Source organism: Nyctibius grandis, chromosome 7 (genome assembly GCF_013368605.1).
Source record: "Nyctibius grandis isolate bNycGra1 chromosome 7, bNycGra1.pri, whole genome shotgun sequence".
Classification (NCBI taxonomy): domain Eukaryota; kingdom Metazoa; phylum Chordata; class Aves; order Nyctibiiformes; family Nyctibiidae; genus Nyctibius; species Nyctibius grandis.
This window is the reverse complement of record NC_090664.1, coordinates 8,999,905-9,017,280: the sequence shown is the minus strand read 5'-3', so window position 1 is coordinate 9,017,280 and position 17,376 is coordinate 8,999,905. Positions and strand designations below refer to the sequence as shown.

At 47.5% G+C, this 17,376-nt stretch overlaps 2 protein-coding genes and 1 non-coding gene across 3 annotated transcripts in view; 1 reads left to right on the top strand and 2 right to left on the bottom strand.

The window, feature by feature from the left end:
* Positions 1–4,018, bottom strand: part of SACM1L (SAC1 like phosphatidylinositide phosphatase) — a 34,554-nt gene extending 30,536 nt beyond the window's left edge. The window contains exon 1 of the mRNA XM_068404601.1: positions 3,853–4,018. Coding sequence (XP_068260702.1) covers positions 3,853–3,908 — 56 coding nt within the window. The 5' untranslated portion in view covers positions 3,909–4,018. The remainder of the gene's footprint in view (positions 1–3,852) is intronic.
* Positions 4,019–4,412: 394 nt separating this feature from the next.
* TRNAR-ACG (transfer RNA arginine (anticodon ACG)) lies at positions 4,413–4,485 on the top strand. The gene has a single exon. It is a non-coding gene; the product is annotated as a tRNA-Arg (tRNA).
* Positions 4,486–5,501: 1,016 nt separating this feature from the next.
* LIMD1 (LIM domain containing 1) overlaps positions 5,502–17,376 on the bottom strand; it is a 35,762-nt gene continuing 23,887 nt past the window's right edge. Inside the window, exons 4-8 of the mRNA XM_068404804.1 lie at positions 16,209–16,271; positions 14,638–14,768; positions 13,479–13,530; positions 12,727–12,795; positions 5,502–11,756 (exon numbers count right to left, since the gene is read on the bottom strand). Of these exons, the coding sequence (XP_068260905.1) occupies positions 11,619–11,756; positions 12,727–12,795; positions 13,479–13,530; positions 14,638–14,768; positions 16,209–16,271 (453 nt within the window). The 3' untranslated portion in view covers positions 5,502–11,618. The remainder of the gene's footprint in view (positions 11,757–12,726; positions 12,796–13,478; positions 13,531–14,637; positions 14,769–16,208; positions 16,272–17,376) is intronic.

Here is a 17,376-nt window from a genome sequence, read left to right as displayed (position 1 = left end):
TTAAGTTACTAATCAAGAGTTGTCCCATGTAATAATCCAGGGCAAAAGGCTGCCTTACAAAAGGCAGTGTCGATTCCCAGCACAGAAAATAAAAACATTGCTTGCTTATACCATGTATAAAGTCAGCTTAATTTACAGTTAAGTGAGATAGTCTTTTTTCATTTGTATAGTTGCTGTGAAGTTTCACTTCATTAGTTATATTATAAAGCAGTGTCGTACATCATGAAGATGACGCAGAGTTGCATCCCACATTTTATTTAGGCAGATCTTACAGACAAGAATATTCCTGTGTTCGGATACAGCACAAAAGAGGACCCGTCATGCTCTAATGGCAACTAAAGATAGTACTTCACTCAATATCACTTAAGCCTTATAGGCCTCATCAGCCAAACCCTTACTTCAGTAATTGATTATTTCACCATAAATACTTAACATTACTCTAATGCAGGAAACTCTTTGATGTCAGCCTCTAAACACTGTAATAAAGCAAGCCAAAAGCACATCTTGTACTGAGCAGCAACGCATTTGCTGTACTCAAGATACAAAAGTGGTCTGCAGTGAGATAGGAAAGACATTAGTACACGCGCACAGAGCCCCAACAGCGTGTTAAGTAACAGCGCTAACACGCTGATGGTCTCGACACCCCAGAGATTCCAGATTTTCTAGGTGAGCAGGTGTGCTAATTATACATCTACAATAAATATTTCTCCTCAAGCAGAAACAGCTCAAGGAACTGGAACATCTCCCATGGAGAAGTAGTTGTTGCAGGGAGGAGAAAGGGAGTATAATCTCAGGATTAAAAAAAACACTAATGGAAATACCATTTAAAAACAACAAAAAGAGGTATGTATTAAAGGCATAACTTCATAATAACTGTTTCCAGTTAAGTTTCACTTCAGATGACAAATAATTTACTGCATAAGTTAATGCCCTCCTCAACCAACATCCCTGAGCCTCATCATGACATCCACTTAGATTAAGCAGAAAAAAAGGATGTGTAACTATTCTTTCTAGAAGTATTAGCCAAAATGTGAAAACTCAGTTTAGAAAACAAGCAAAAAAACCCAAAAAAACCCCAAAACCCACAAAAGATATGATGCCCTTTTGGACCTCTCCCTAAATCCAGACAGGTGGAAGGCACTGCGTTCAAGTGCAGTAGCTACCAGTGACTGATCGGTACAGTCACAAAGCATAACTGTGGGCAGGAGTTAAATCTGAAACACAGCTAGTGTCAGAGACCCACAGGATACTGCGAAAGATATCAGCAAAATAAGTCTTCACTGAAGCACAAGGAAAAAAAGTTATTTTAAGTGAGCCAAAACAACAGCAGGATTCTCTATTCTGCAGACAGCTTTACCAATCAGTTTTTATTGATTAATTGGACTGGTAGCTTCACTACCATCCACTAGCTTACCACCTGCAACAGCTGTTTGAATTTTACAATTTATTCCTGAGGCTACAAGAGGAAGTTAAATAAATACAGCAGTGACACAGATGACACAACTATGGATAGCAGTTTTCAGGTTAATTATTTTCCCCAATAACTGTTGGTGTAACTCAAATAGTTTCAATGGTAGTACCAACACCAGACATCAGCATTTTTACTAGTATCACCTGAACTTGACTGATGACATTGGTCAAGGCACAAAGGGTTTGAGTCACTACTTTTAGTAACATGAGAAACACAAGAGGTTTGCCTTCAGAGCTAGAACCTGCAACTGGATGTACAAAATGGGACCCTGCAGAGCATCACCATCAGCGAAGCTCCATACAGGGCCACTGGTCTACACAGAAGAGGTGCAGTTGCAAAATCTGACGTTTTACATAGTGAGAATGAGAAATCAGTTTAAAAAAACCCAAACAAAACACTGTTATCACTAAATCCCCAAACTGAAGTCTAGCCTGGATTTCTCAGAAGAACATTCTCCTTTGACCTTGCCGATCTAGTAAGTTTGACTCGTCCGAGTTATTGCCCTATATCTTAAAACATTCGGCAGAAAGTCTGCAGGTATTACCACAACTTGGTGTGATAACAGGAAAAAAAGCCTGGCTTTCAGAACAGAAAACAATTCTGTTTTCAAGTTTATGAAAAAATTCGTGTTAAACTACATTTGACACAGCCTTGTTCTAAACTAAAAGTAAATTTTCATCTCTTAAGATTAAACTTTAAATGAGAGAATTCTTTACTAGCCTGTATCCAGAGAAGTGTTTTTACTTAAAAAAAAACACCTCAGTAAGAAGGACTCTGTACTACAAGCCACATAACTGCTACTCATACAACTCACCTTTTCTCCTCTGCAGGCAAAAAGATCATAATCTCAGCTTAAAGACAGACAAACATTACTGAGGTGACAAGAGGGAAGAAAAAAGCTCTCTGCCAAATAAGCAGGTCTTTCAACCATCACTGATGATCTTAGTCTTCAGTAATACTTGGTTATCTCCAGTGTCTACGTACCCTCACATAGCTACCTAATCAAAATAAGGAAGGAACCCCAGTGATTGTTAAACACTTAACAGCATTATGACAAACTGTTTATACAGATCTCTGAGAAAGATCCAAGTATGTTGGCTCTGAATCCAAAAGACGACTGTCAAATGAAATTTAACAGAGCATTAAGTACAGTTAAATCAGGCTTAAAAATCACTTTCAGATACTGCTAGCTAAAAATGGCATCAGTAACTCAATTATAGAGTTTCAAGCTAATATTTAGAGGTCCAAAGCCTGGGAACGCCCTTAGGACACATAAGGACATTTCACTGTTGGCTTCAGACAGCCATGAGCAGTCTCATGCTCAGAGTAATTTTTTTTCAGGAGTTTCAACTGGCCAGCTTAAGGGCTTATAATGGAAACGCCTCTTCAGTTTTAACTTCGTATTGCTTTGGTTATGCAACTTCTTTTGCTGTATGAAGGCAGCAAGCAAACACCGGGCACACGCAAGTTCAAAGGGCTACATTCTCCCCTAAAATCTTTGTTTTAATGAAAAGAAAAATGACACCAGGAGTTTAGAAGAATTTATTTGAAAAGTCACAGCAGGCACTACACAGGAGAGCCCCAAAAGTTCAAAACCATCAACCGCCATCAAAACCACAGCACAAAAAACCTGTGCCACAGAGGACTGATGGCCAAGTACGCTTAATGACCCTTCAGCTGGCCGGTGACACCGCACGCACAGAGCTTTACGTGAGCATCACCGCTCGAGTTTCTACAAAGTCACCTCTGAGGAAAGCCGGGGACAGCCTGGGCTCCCCCGCCCCGGGCGCCCCCTCCCCTCTACAGCCCAGCGCTCACCCCGACACTGCCAGGGCAGAGCAGCCTCTCGCTCGGCAGCGCCGCTGCCTGCCGCGCCAAGGCGGGCGCCGGAGAGGACCCGCCGCGCACCAGCCCTCCTGCACGCGAGAGGGAAACGAGACCGACACGCGAACCGCCGGCAGCGCCTCTACCGCGGCCGCGCTGTCAGACGGACGCCCAAAGGGGATCGGGTCCGTACCCGCGGCCAAAGTCCTCCTCCGTCTCGCCCCGGGCTGCCGCACGCAGCCGCTGCCTCGGGCCGAGCCCTTCGCGCTGACCCAGGAAGCGAGGGAGAGGCGGCGAGCCCGGCACAGCCCGGCGGCGGCCCGCGCACCGAGGGCCGAGAGCGGCAGCGAGACGCCGCCAGCCGCGGGGCTGCCCGGGGTGCGGCGGGAGCCCGCGGGGCCCTGAGAGGAGCGTGGGGGGAGGGGAGGGGACAGGACCGGCGACCGTGGCTCCAACGGCCGGCCCGGCCCCTCCCCTCCTCACCTCTCCGGCACGGCCAGTAGCGGCAGGTGACAGAGCCGCGTCCCCGTCCCCCCCTCCCCCGGCCGGTCACTCACAGCTTCAGGCTGGCGTAGGCCGCCGCTGCCGCCGTTCCTGCCGTCGCTGCCGCCATTCGTCCCCCTCCGGCTGTCTCCGGCCGCCGCCGGCTCCGCGTCGCTCCCTCCGAGCCGGCCGCTCCCTCCCTGCCAGGCTGACGCGCCCCCCTCGCAGCCTTGAGGGGACGGGACCCCGCACAGGACAAACCTCCTCGGGCACGTTAGCGAGCGCCACCGGGCGGGGCACCACCTATGGCGGAAGGGGGAGGGCCTGGGCTGACTTTCCGGCCCCGCGATTGGCTGAGCCACTGCGCTCTGACCCGCCCCCGGCGCGCCGGCTGCCACCAGGGCAACCCGAAACCGTGACGCGCAATCGGGGGCGGGAGGGGGCGGTGGCGTTCAAAGGAAGCCGGTGGGGATTGGCCAGCGCGCGGGTGGGGCGATAATCCTCGCCCCAGGGGGGCCGCTGGGAGGAGTGTCGGCGGGGAGGTGGTGGTGGATTGGCTGCTCCCCGACCGGCGGCCCCGCCCCCGCGCGAGGTCTATGGTGAAGTGGGTGGGGGAAGACACCGTATGTGAGCAGGGCCAGTGGCGCAATGGATAACGCGTCTGACTACGGATCAGAAGATTCTAGGTTCGACTCCTGGCTGGCTCGGCGGCTCTTTTTTCTTTTTTCCCCTCACCCCCCTTTCTCTTTGTTCCTTCTTTTTCCCTCCTGTTCTCCAGCCCGAGGCCGCTGCCTGCGCCCCTCCCCGCTCCTGGGCAGCTCCCCGGCTCCTGGGCAGCCCCCCACTCCTGCACAGACCCACCCCGGCCACCCTCATGCCCCCAACAGGGGGGTATGCCAGGCGCAGAGGCCTCCAAACCACACCAGGGTTGGGTGGCGTTGCAGGGGCTTGTGGCCTCCTTCTGCCTGTCCCTTGGCAGGCCCCCACCACCACAGGCACCACCTCGGGGACGGCTGCTGCAGGGGAAGCCAGGGCCTACCTGGGCACCCCCTCCTGGGCTGTGGCGGGGAGCCCAAGTCTGGGGGTTCAGCATGGAGCAGGCCTGAGGCACCTCCTGGCCAACTGCCCACTGGATCCAGCCCTTTGGGTACCATCCCCCAGTTCTGGGCAGCTTCTCACCTCAAGGAGGGGGAACCCCAAAGTACAATTACAGGTAATCCCATTTATTCGCTTCATTTTAGCTGGTAGCTCCATGCTGCTCAGCCAGCAGTACTTAAGCATCCTCTCTTCAGACACAAGGCATCACGGTCGCTGATTGCAGCGAAGCCTACGGAGGCACCACAAGAACTCTCCCCAAAACCGTCCCCACCAACGCTGCAAAGGAGACCCCCGTGCTGGGACCGGAGCCTGCTCCCACCCATAGCACATCCCTCCCCAGCTCCTCACCCCGGGACCAGGGTCTCCTCAGAGGGACGCTGGAGCAGGACAGCCTCAGACAGGGCCGCAGCAAACCCCAGCCGCCTGGAAAGGACTGGAAATCCCCAGTGAACCCACTAAGGTTTCCCCCCACCAGTCCCTGCTTCAGCTATTGAGGCAGAGGGAGAGGAGGAATGCAGAAGTTGGGAAGTCATCGTTTCACAGCATAACTCCCTCCCCGTGGACTCTCGGCGATGACAATGATGATTGATTGTAATTTTAGGAAAGACTTGATGCTGAGCACTGCTTTACGGTATCGTCTTTAATCACTGAAACCACAACAGGCCAGCGGCTTTGCCCCCACTGGCAGCCTTCGTTCTTTATAAATATGTAACAGCATAGAAGAAGAGAGGGCTGTGTTCACAGGTGGCTAAGGTTAGTTACACCAGCACAAATCCTAAAATACTCTCTCCTGAAGCTGAGCTTTGAAGGAAACATAAACAAAATTAGTACCGTTCAGTATCGTTAGCCAGGCTCTGGATTTGCTCTCCAGATACAGAAAGCCACAGCCTGTGTGTGTGCGCCCAGGTCCCCGTCTGACCATGCACCGCAGACCTGCTGCGTGGGGACGAGGGTTGGTGCCAGCGGGGCTGGGAACTGCAGCCTGGTCATCTGTGCGCTGGGGCCAGGGGGTATCCCTGTCGTCTGCCTTCAGGGGCTCTACGCCACGTATTTTCACGTGGGGACAGTTTCTTCCCATTTCTCATCTTGTCTTAGCAGGCTACTGATGCATACTGCCACGTGAGCTTCTTGCTGCCCTAGAAGAAAGCAGGGTGAGGATTTTTATTGCTCAGAAAAGCTTAATTTTGCTTCTCCTTAGGGTGGGTGAGCAGCTCTGGGCTCTGTCGGCTCACGGCAGGAAGACGTCTGCCCAGTTGGCGCTGGTAAGTACACCTAGTGCCGCTGCAGCCAGCAAGCAGCAGGACACAGAAACAGAAAAGAAAAATGGACGCACAAATGCAGTGTGACGAGAGAGGCAAACCCCCTCCCAGCTTCTCCCAGTGACGCAGGCGCTCAGCCTCAGAGAATGGGGGGAAAGGGACGTGTGTTTGGCCATAGCCCTTCCCTGCCCGCAGGTACTGACTCCAGAGATGTTTCTCCAGCAATAAGCCTGGGTCAACTTGTCCTTACATTCATGCATAGAAGGTTGCTCAAAGTGGATCTACTAACACTTGGCATGGGCACAGAGGTGTGAAAGGCAGGTCTCTCGCAGGCAGCACGTGCTGCATGTCCATGTGCACAGACATGACAGTGCACATACCCCCAAAAGGGGACACAGATCACGCAGCCAAGGCCAGCATGGGAGAACCACAGTCCAGACCAGCACACACAGCTGCGCTTCCCTTCAAAACCCCCTCTAATACACATCCAGCAATATGACAAACGAAAGCAAATCCCCTCCGTGCCACCTTCTCCCCTGCTCTCTGTAATCACCTGCCCTCTTTTCCCTACAGCTACTCTATTTTTTAAGTCACATCTTTCTTTCTCCATGCACCCGCACTGCTTCAGTACATATTTTTATTTATTAAACAAAAAAGTTGGCAGTCCATTTCAGCGATCTTTTCGAGGCAACTTTTACACTGCCGCAGCTTCATCCCCAGGTATGTCTTGTCTGTAATAAAATCACTCTGCCCTTGATCCAACTCTGACCTATGCACACACATTGATTTTCATGTACGTGCGCAGCCTTACTGGTTTCAGTGGGGCTGCCTGCCTGTGCACCTCAAGTTTAATGCAGACGGAGTCCTTCACACGATTTTCTTAGCAACAGCAGCGGAGTACAAAGCTGCTGCTGCATTGACCAGCAGCAGGCTGATATTCAGGTAATTTGGAGGATCAGGTCAAAGCGTTCAAATACGGATGGGGAGCGTGTGTCCATTTTCCTTTAAGCGAGGACCCGGTTTTGCTGTTGCTTAAATAATGAAGTGGTAAAATTTCCAGGGAAATATAGAAATGCAAAATCGGGACTAGATTCATGAGGAAGAGTGCACCTGTGATCCTCCCCAGGGCTGTGAGCTCAGGGGAGGGAGAGGAGCAGGTCGCAGCAGTGCTTATGAACAGAACCGAATACTGAAATTCAGGGATGCCAAACATTTGTCCAGTGCTACAGATCAGCACAAGGAGAAAGCACAGAAGATATTTACTTTCTTCTCTCGGCAGCCAAAGATACCCCTTCCTTTCAAACAGACAGCCAGACCCGTACCAGCTCTCACAAGCCCAGTTTCCCCCATTCTCATCTGCATAGCACACCTGATGCTGACAATTTCGAGATCAAGGAGCTATTCACTTTGTAGTAAAAAGAGTTAAAAAAAAATCATTTAAACCCTGAAAGACTGGGAAAACACTTTAAAAGCACCCAAATGAAACTCAGAAACCAAAGAGCCACAGACCTCATCAAACGCTCCTCACGAGGGTGTCTGAAAATGCTGTTCCCTGTGTTTAACATCAGGGCAGTTTCCTAAATCACTTTGATCACAGGTGTTTCTTACACTTTAAATTACACAAAAATGTCTGCTGCTTCTCTAGCTGAGGTTTTTCCCCTGGCTTTTATGCAAAAATCCCTATTTAAATGAGTTTCTGTAGTCAAACAATAGAAAATTAACAGCATGACCTGAATGAAAAAATCTATTAAGCTCTGGCTCCTGAAAGCAAGTTTCAGGGAATTCACTTGAATAACTATTTGCATGTGAGTTACTCATTACCAGCACAATGGGACTTCCAAGGGTCCCTTATCCTAAAACCAGTCAGAAGAGCACGCTGGGGGAGGAATTAAGACTTAACTCTTCATAGCGTGTTTCAGCGTCTTAATAAAAAGACAAGGTTCACGTGAACAGCAAAACCCAATGCAGATCAGCCAGGTGACAGGCAGAATTTAACACGTTTTCTGAAATTCTTCTGCAGAGCACACAAAGCCTCACACCTCCAGCTCCAGAGCTACCTGCCTGCCCGTTTTTAACTTTGGGGGAGCTGCCTCAAGGCAGGCAGCGAGGGCTTGCAGCTCCACAGATGGCTGGGGGGGGTCAGGAGGAGGAGAAGCAGCCTCCCCTGTGCAGGATGCTCCTGCCTCCCTACCAGACCCACCATCAGGCAGCTGCGGAGCCCGGGACAACCCAGGGACAATCAACATGGACTCAGACACCTCCAGCGTAGGAGAAAAGACAGGAATAATAAGGAGCTTAAATGAATTCAGACTCCCAAAGATAAAAGCGGTGCGAGTTAGCACACATAGGGGAGCAGGGCAATGCAGCAGACACTTCAGCTTCAAAACCACCAAGTCACGCGCACCATTTTCAATAGCTTCACGTTGTCATTTCTAGCTCCTTGTAAATACAGGAAAGGAGGGCATTGGCACTTAATAATTTATACTGGACCTCAAAACTGAAAGTAGGGCAGCCTTCATTTTCCCAGCGCTGAGGGATACAGGGTGGCTGACAGGAGTAACAAGACACCATGTGGGAGCAGAGGCCAAACTTTCTGTTGATGCAAAGGAGGCTCCACAAACGGGCTGCTCCAGGCTTTCCACAAAGAAAAATTGTCCTACTCCCCCTCCTCTTCTTGCCTGCTTATTTTGGGGATAAGGGGAAGGCTGCAAGAATGAGACAGTAGTTTAAACCACAGCTTAAAAAGAAAATATCAGCCCCGCCAGTGTTTTCAGATCTTCCCAAAACGGAGGCCAGAAAGTGCGTGTCAGGGGCTGCTCTAGAAGTCAAGAGATAGCAAAAGCACGAGCCATGTAGTAGCTGGTCTCTCAGAGACAGATCAGGGCTGGTGTTTCCAGCTCAATTCCAGAAGCCACTTTGATATCTCACTGCCTTTGCTGCCAAAGGAAGCTCAGAGAGGTGAAGCACCTGCCCAGGACTATCTGAATTATTTATCAGGGATGCTCAGCTGGTGTTATTTCCCACCCCAGTCCTTTCAGACAGTCCTAAGATCACAGTCGCATCTTGAGACACCCACCCCATGCCCAGCTGCGCTGCAGGACACAAGCTGACACGGCATGACGAGGTGAGAGCACTGCAGCATCTGCCCTGGGTGCTTTGCTGCCCCCAATCCACATTGCCTGGATACAGCACCAGTTACACGTTGTGTCGGTTCCCACTCCTTCGCTATCCAGCATTTGCAGGCCAAACTTAAGGCTCCAGGCAGCTCATATATTCAGAGTCAATTTCACCTCCTCTAAAATCACAGATAAAACTCTCTGAATTACATATGCTCCAGAGGCATGTATACTGCAGTGGGAAAGTCCCCAACCTTGAGCTTTTGGTCACTCACAGAGGGGTTGCATGTCCCCAGGAGAAACGGCTCCGCAGAGCCAAGCTACATGAAAGCTGGGGCTGTGGGTGGTTTCCAGCGAGGGACCGACCTCCAGCCACGCACCGCCATCTCCGTCCTGAAGAGCAGCAGCAACGGGCGAAGGTGCGTACAGCTGGATGGGGCAGAAGGCTGGATGGTCTGCCGGCCCGATGAAACTCCACGCCAAAACCACCAAGCTCCCGAGGCTTGGGCAGTTTCAGATGTTCACACTTCAGCCGAGGCAAGGTGATACAGGCGTGTAGGAGGGTGCTAAGAGGCCACTGGTCTTCATCTGTTTTACAGCAGATGCTTGTGCCTCTGTTTTATACTTAGCACAGCAACTTGCACCACTTAAAACGGAGGCCTGTGGTATTTATTAGCACAGGCAGAGACAGGCAGCTTGCTGCAGCCGGCACCAGATGGGTACATAAGGCAGTCGGACTACCTGGTATGTCAAGCACCTATCTAGCTACATTCACGCTGCAGGAGAAGAGGTTTGGTTGAACCATAGCGGGTTCTTGGCCCAGGCTCATGTCAGGAGTCCCAGTGCCACTGCTCAGCTAATTTATTGTAGTTTTCTCACTAAAAAGAACTTCAAGAACATAATCCTGTCCTCTATCAATCAGAACTGAATTTACATCTCTAGCGTGGATACGTTAGGATTTAACTAGTTTTCCACACGATATGTCAGAAAGGGTAACTAAGATCCCTGATTGCAACCGAGACTTTAAATTAAAAGCTTTTTCTTAAACAAAAACTTTGTACCTGTACGTGAGGGGCTGCAGAGCTTTGGTACCTACAGAACATGCACTGCAGGCACATCTATCTTATATATAACACATCCTGAAGGAGCAGATTTCTTTGACTATAAAGCAGGGTGGTTCAAAAAGAGAAACGATTTGCCTTTCTACTTTCTCAGCAAAACGGAAAGCAAGGGCCAAACTCACTAACCCCTTGCTCAGATAAGCTGTTATTATTCACGGGAGCAAATCTGTTTATACCAACATACTCATTTGAGTACAGGTTGTAGAGCTGGGCTCTAAATCCCTGTGTAACAAAGCCTTCATAACGATCTCGAGTTTGTTCCCAGAGCTCTAAATAAGCACCCTTATGAAATGGCTTTGTGCTGGGTAAACACCACGGAAAGGAGCGGCCAGGCTGGGGGCTGAGCTGTGGGGACAAGCTGAAAAACTCAGGCAAGTGTCTGTGTACGGAGAGCTTTTTTCCAAAGCAAGCTCTGCAAGCAGGAACGAGGCTGGATTTCCCCGGTGTCCACACTTTCAGCATCCCGACCTTTCCTTTCCAAATATAATCTGCTATTCAGGCTCTGACACAGCAGACTGGCCCCTGCATATCACGCTGACATGCAAGCCCGGGTCCCAAGTCACCACGGTAGCTTAGCCTAGCTTGTTCTAGTCTTTTGTTCTGTCTGAAATGGGATGTTGGCCTCTACCTGCCAGCCAGCATGCCTGGTTTGTGCTTGGAGAGTTGGTGCTTTTACAGTCAGACTTGATACCGGAGTTCAAGGAATTAACTGGAAGGTCTGAGCGCGTCATTTTGCACAGACTTCCTTCTTTTCCTAAAGAATTAATAAAAAGAGAGTGTCTAAAAGCTGGTGTTAATAGGTTGATGTCCTTCAGGGAATCTCATGAAATGTGCTTGTCAGGAAACACTTAGTAGACTGAAGGGATGTCCCCAGCAGGCAGGCAGGCAAGCCAGCCTCTGGCTTTCTAATTGTGCACGACACGATCTGAGTTCATAGGCACGACAGCAAGTTGTGCTTTCACTGAAGAATCTTCCACAATGAGCAAAGAGGAATCTCCAGAAAGCAGAAAAAGGCACGTAAAAGTAAACTGATCAGTTCAGATAACATGCCACATTCTTGGTCAAGTAGACATGGTTTGACACAGCTGGAACTCGCAAGCATACAGACTCTGAGAATCCAGCAAAAACCTTTTACAGGAACATTGCTGACTGGTGAAAAACATGCACAGGAAATCAGCTGAGGGTGGGGAGAGGGAGATCACATAACACGCCTTCTGTCCGGGCTGTCCTGTGTCGGCCACGCTGGCTAGTAGTGGTGCTGGTACACAGCTGCTGGGGTAGTGCTGTTCTCTATGTGTTTCAGATGACAGGAGTGACAAAGCAAATGTTCATCTAGCGGGTAACAGCGATGCCCGTCTTCATCGTTCAGTTCCATCCCACAGTCCTGCAAAGAGAGGCCATGCAAATTATTAGAGCATGTGTTCACCTTCCAGCGTCAAGCAGGGTCTGGCTTCCAGGAGGGAGATTTTGTGACAAGGACAGAAGACACCCAGCCAACAGCTCCTTCCTAGTAAGTCCAAAATTTGCCACAAGAAGGAAAGCATCTGACATAGGCATTTTGAGGAGCAGCCTTGTACAAATTTGTCTTATGCAGCTTTATTTAATAAGTTTTATCTCATGGCAAGGTGCAGACCTATGTATTTTAAACATGCTTGTGTCTCCTTACACTCTCAGGTAGGATTCACCTCTTCACATTACATTAACTGCAGTTGTACTGATGTGAAACCGGCCTGCTCAGTCAGGACCTTTTTCCATTGCATACAAGCACAGTGAGAAAAGACATCTATTTATTTTAATTCACAGAGCAGAAGTATGAAAGCTCTCTGGGAAGCCCTGCATGGAGACCAAATGGTGTTGGCATCTCTTGGGATTTTTTTTTTTGTGCAGCCATATCCTTTCTTCAGCCCAAATGACGCACTTGTTTCCCGTGAGAGTGAAGGTAACTTACACCAGACAGTATCAGTCATCACCTTAGCATTTTTGAACAATCTGACTTGGAAATCAGATACACTAACGTGATCCGGAGCTCAAGGCTTCTAAAAGGCAGCAACAGAATCTTACTAAGTCACCACGTTTCCTTCATTGACAAATAAACTGCCAAGTTTAAAAGTGACAATTAACTCTTTGCCCATAATTTTATGGATAGCAAATGAAATCGCAGCTGAGACACGTTGCTGCAAAAACTTTTGTCCTCAAACTGGAAATTTCTCAGCCACTGATAGAAAGGGTCGCACAATGCCAGGTTTGAATTGCTCATCTACTGCCATTGGAAGGGAGGAGATTTATTTCCATCTTAAAAATAATAGTAGTTATCACTATTAAGTGCCCACTCCCTGAGAAAGCTGCTGACCTACCTCGCAGTGATAACATTCCACGTGGTAATCCTTGTCCATGGACACAACCCGAATGGTCTCATCAGACCCCTGTAAGCATTCAAGCAAAACAGAAATGACAAAGGATTACAGCAGGATCAGACATGTGCACTCTGTACTTTGCCTCCTGCAACAATGTGAATGTTGAAGAAATGCATTTGAGCTGCTGGCTGGACATCACAAATAAATCCTGCCACCTGCAGTTATTTTTACAGTAAAGCTTCATCATCAACTGCGGATATCCTCTAAAATGTAACATCAGAAATGTTAAATTCTCTCTGTTTAACAGTCACATCTATCCCAAATCAGGCATTAATGACTTGGTAATTTCAATATATCACATTTCTCAGCATTTTAAATAGGTTTTGCCCAAGATTCATCTCCTCCAAGTATTAAAATTAGTTCATTCCAAAGGGGTCACACAGAGGTCACTCGTGAGCACCACCAGCATTTATTGACATGAAGGAAAGGCATCCCGAACATAAAACTAGCAGCAGTATAATCCTGCAGGAGATGAAAAAAGCAGAAATAAGCTTCATTATCAAGAAAAAAGAAGGGTCACATCTCAAGGGCAGTGTATGAGCCTCGGTCAAAAGGCTGCACGCTGGAGGAAGTGATCATCTCTCCCCATCCCCGAAGACATTCATCTTGACAGAGGGTCAAGTGTGAAAGAGAGCAAGGCCTGAGACACGACGCTCCCTCCCCAGAGGGGATACGAAATAAAAGGCTCTCACCTCGGAGGGCAGAATGGGAAGTCCACATGCTGCACACTTTGGAGCTAAAACTCTGGAAGAGCAATGAGAAAGTGAAGGCAAGTTATAGATCAACATAAAAAGAGAGGCCTGTATGTTAAAGCTGCAGCTTTAAATAACTTATCCATGGGAAACCTTTGCATCCTGAGATCATAAACTGATTTTAGGATTGATTGTAAGTAATGCTTGGCACACATTGCTCAGTCAGGCAAAAAGAGATCTTACAGTTTACATTTAGTGCCAGGAAAAAAACAAACCCACTGTAGAATTCCTGGCAGCTACTGAGAGAACTGGAAGAGAGAATGAGGAGAAACTGAGCAGGACCGTCCCCAGAAAAACACATTAGAAGAAGTGGCAGCCTTGCACCGGGGCAGGAAACCTCAGAGAAAACACCATGGGACCGTAAGGTTCCTTAAGGCCTTATAACACAATGTAACATGGTAAATACATAATTAAATGAAATAGCAAGGAAATGTGCATCATTTCAGAACAACGGTGGCACATGAAGACAACTCTGATCTTGGCACAACACAGAACAGTTCCCGGGGCTGCCTGAGCAACACTTAATACTCTGCCTGCTCAGAAAATGGAGGAAAGAGCAAAGTGAGCCAAATGGACACTCAAGATATATGAGGTCTAATATCATAACTATCAGCTAAGAGCACAGCCATTTTATTTTACTACATGACAAGTGTTTTTTAAGTGGATTTATCGGTTGCTTAATTTAGAGCTGGATAAAAGTTTCACCTTGATTTCTAAAAGCATTCTTTAAAAGTCAAGCTCAGCCCTGCAACTACTCAAAAAGCAACTCCCGTTGATTTCATCAGGCATTCACAGCCTTACTTTAGAGCGGACTGATTTCTTACATCACTGAACACTTCATGAGCACTATTTCTCACTATCTCTGCTTTGCAGAAGGGGCAGCTGAAGCCCAGGGGTTAAGTGGCTTCCTCAGAGTTACACAGAAGTCAATGGCAGGGCAAGAGGACAGACATCACTAATTTCTAGGGTCTAGCCCCATCCTCAAACTTCTACCTTCTAATCTTGTCCCTATTTTACTAATCCATGCTTCCTAATTAGCTGAAAAGCTAAATTAGAGGCTTGTTGATCAGAGCATCTCTGCAGTTTGTTTTGTCCTTACTTGTGGTAATCTCTGACACAGTAGATTTTGTTTTCAGAGTCTACGGTGAATGGCACACCATCCAGACACTCGTTGCAGACCACGCATCGGAAGCAGCCTGGATGATACGATTTCCCTAGAGCTTGCAGGATCTGCAACAAACCAAGAGACAGGAAAAAAGCATGCGAACAGCCAATAAAGGTGAAAATAATAAACACACAGCTCTACATCAGACAATGCTGCGTATTCATCAGCGGGGCTGTGTCTTTTTTTGGGGCACCTCATCTGAAAAATGAGTTAACAGGGATGGAAAGGGCAGCTGGAATCAATACATATCACCCAGTTCCAGAGAAATGAATTATTAGCATGAGTAGGAAAACAAGTCAAGGTATTTAGCATTAGAAAGTGATGAAATTTAAAGGAAATAAAATAATTTCTGAAGCCAACAGTTGGACAATACTTAGCAGGATCACAAGGCAAGACATACCAGGCCAACAAAAGGAAATAGATCTTTATATTCTCCATGAGTGGCTGAAACAAATACTATTGCTAGGTTTTCGTAATGCCTTAGATATCCAAGAGCTCTGTACTCGCTAGCCTGGCTTTCTAATTAACACACTATGGAAACTGTACTGAACTCAACAGCTGCAATTCACCTGCTGGCTTTGGGGCAGTAATTACTACCTGGAATACCACTTCTGAGTATAAAATAGCTTTTCCAATTTTAATGCTTTTCCAGTGTAAGGAGGAGGCAAGCAAAGATAATTAACGATAAGCATTACAAAATCTTGGGAGGCGTGCTGTGAACTAGACACTCAGAAATTCCCAATTTCTTTGCCTCGGCCGTAGCTCACCAGCTACATGACCATGAATTTGTCTCCCTCTGAATCACCCACAACTGAATGCTGTCTGGTGCTGGCTAAAGGCCAGCTGAACCCCTGAGCCGTGACCCACTCTGTGCAAATCTTGAAGGGATGGTACCTGTCATAGGCTAATGAGAACTGCCTGCTTCAGCAGGATGTCCACACATCTACTGAACAGTTTTCAAGGACTCAGACAGATCTGAACTGAGGTCTGGATCACATACTCTGGGTTAAACCCATTCCCCAAGGTATCAGCCCCAACACCTTCCAGCACCCACAACAAGCAGCAACAAGACAGCAGCTTCATCCTGAAGGTACGTGGGAAGCCATGGCTTGACTACAGGAAAGACAGGCTCAGCAGAGCCACGCTGATGCCCCACAGCAAGGGAGCACTGCAGAGCCACGGCACTTCTGAGCAGGAAGTATCAAGATTATGAATACACTGACCAGGGAAGCCCGAAAGGGGATGAAAGAGCTGAAGGCTCTGATTTTCAATTTGCACTGAAAACAGACAGAGCAAAGTCTCTGCATCGCATACAGCAGGGCGCCAGCTTCACTTCCTCGCAAAAAATCAACAAGAGGCTTAGTGCGTTTTCTTTCTCCTACCAGTCTCACACTAGGCAGACTACCAGATGGTAACAGACAGTACTGTTTATGAATATATTTTGCTTTTGATGCATTCTTCTAAAAAGCTGTGGGATTTTTTGTCCTAAAGCAATTATCACTTACCATGTCCATTATCAAATGACCACAAATGAAACACCTGTCAGCTGACTGCTGGAAACCAGAATACTGCAAGGACAAAAAAAAGAATTGGCTTAAAATTTCACAAGGCTAGTCGAGCATAAACAACAGCACATTATGGGGCGTTATTTGTTTGGCCTTTTTCTGTGCTCCTTACACAAGCTAAACTTTGCAGTGCTCTTTTCAGTATGGGTGTGGATGGGTCCCCAGAGAATATTCTATGAACACATCAGACTTCCACCGTTCAGAAGGAGTATGATGAGTTCCTGTAACTTTCAAGTCCTAAATTTAAGTTTAATTAAGTATATAAGTAAATACCATAAATGCACATGCAAATAAGGCATTTACTAATATGACTTTTACCTTCTTATTTGACCACGTGAATCTACATGCCATTTGTGTTTATCGCATTCATATCACAACATCTGCATATATAAGCCAAATTCTTCTTTCGGTTACACTGTTACAGGTCTACTGGAGCTTCTCCAAGGTCAGTGGTATTGTCACAGCTCTCTGGTAGTATAACATTCAATTTTGCCCAGAGCACCTTTCCTGCTGCTATTGCTAAGATCTAACGCTAAGGAACTGCCTGTCATGTCCGCAACATGCACCCCAGGCACAACACAGCATCTGTCTAAGGTTTCAGTCCTGTCTGAACGGTGGAAATGCAAACTGCAAAAATGAAGTATTTTAGATGCATTTAACCAATCTTTCCATTTTCAGCCTGTGTAAAACATACTGATGAGAGCAAACAAGATTAATTTACTTCTCTCTGACAAAAATCATTAGACTTCCCCAGTCAATAGGCAAATATGACTTTTTCAAGTCTCAATGAAGGCTTCATCTATGAGGGCACAAGGGCAGGGGTGTATATGGCTTTTTACCTCCACCAGCCAAGGAGAGGACCATGGGGTTGCTTCATGCTCGGGTACGTTCACACAAAATCCATTGAGGGCAATGGAAAGATATCCATTAAGACGCCCAAGCAAAACCAGTTAATTGGAAAGGGAAATTCACTCATTGATTCTTCTGTAGCCGTTCATCTCAGAATCACAGAATCACAGAATCAATCAGGTTGGAAGAGACCTCTGAGATCATCGAGTCCAACCATTGCCCTGACACCACCATGTCACTAGACCATGGCACTAAGTGC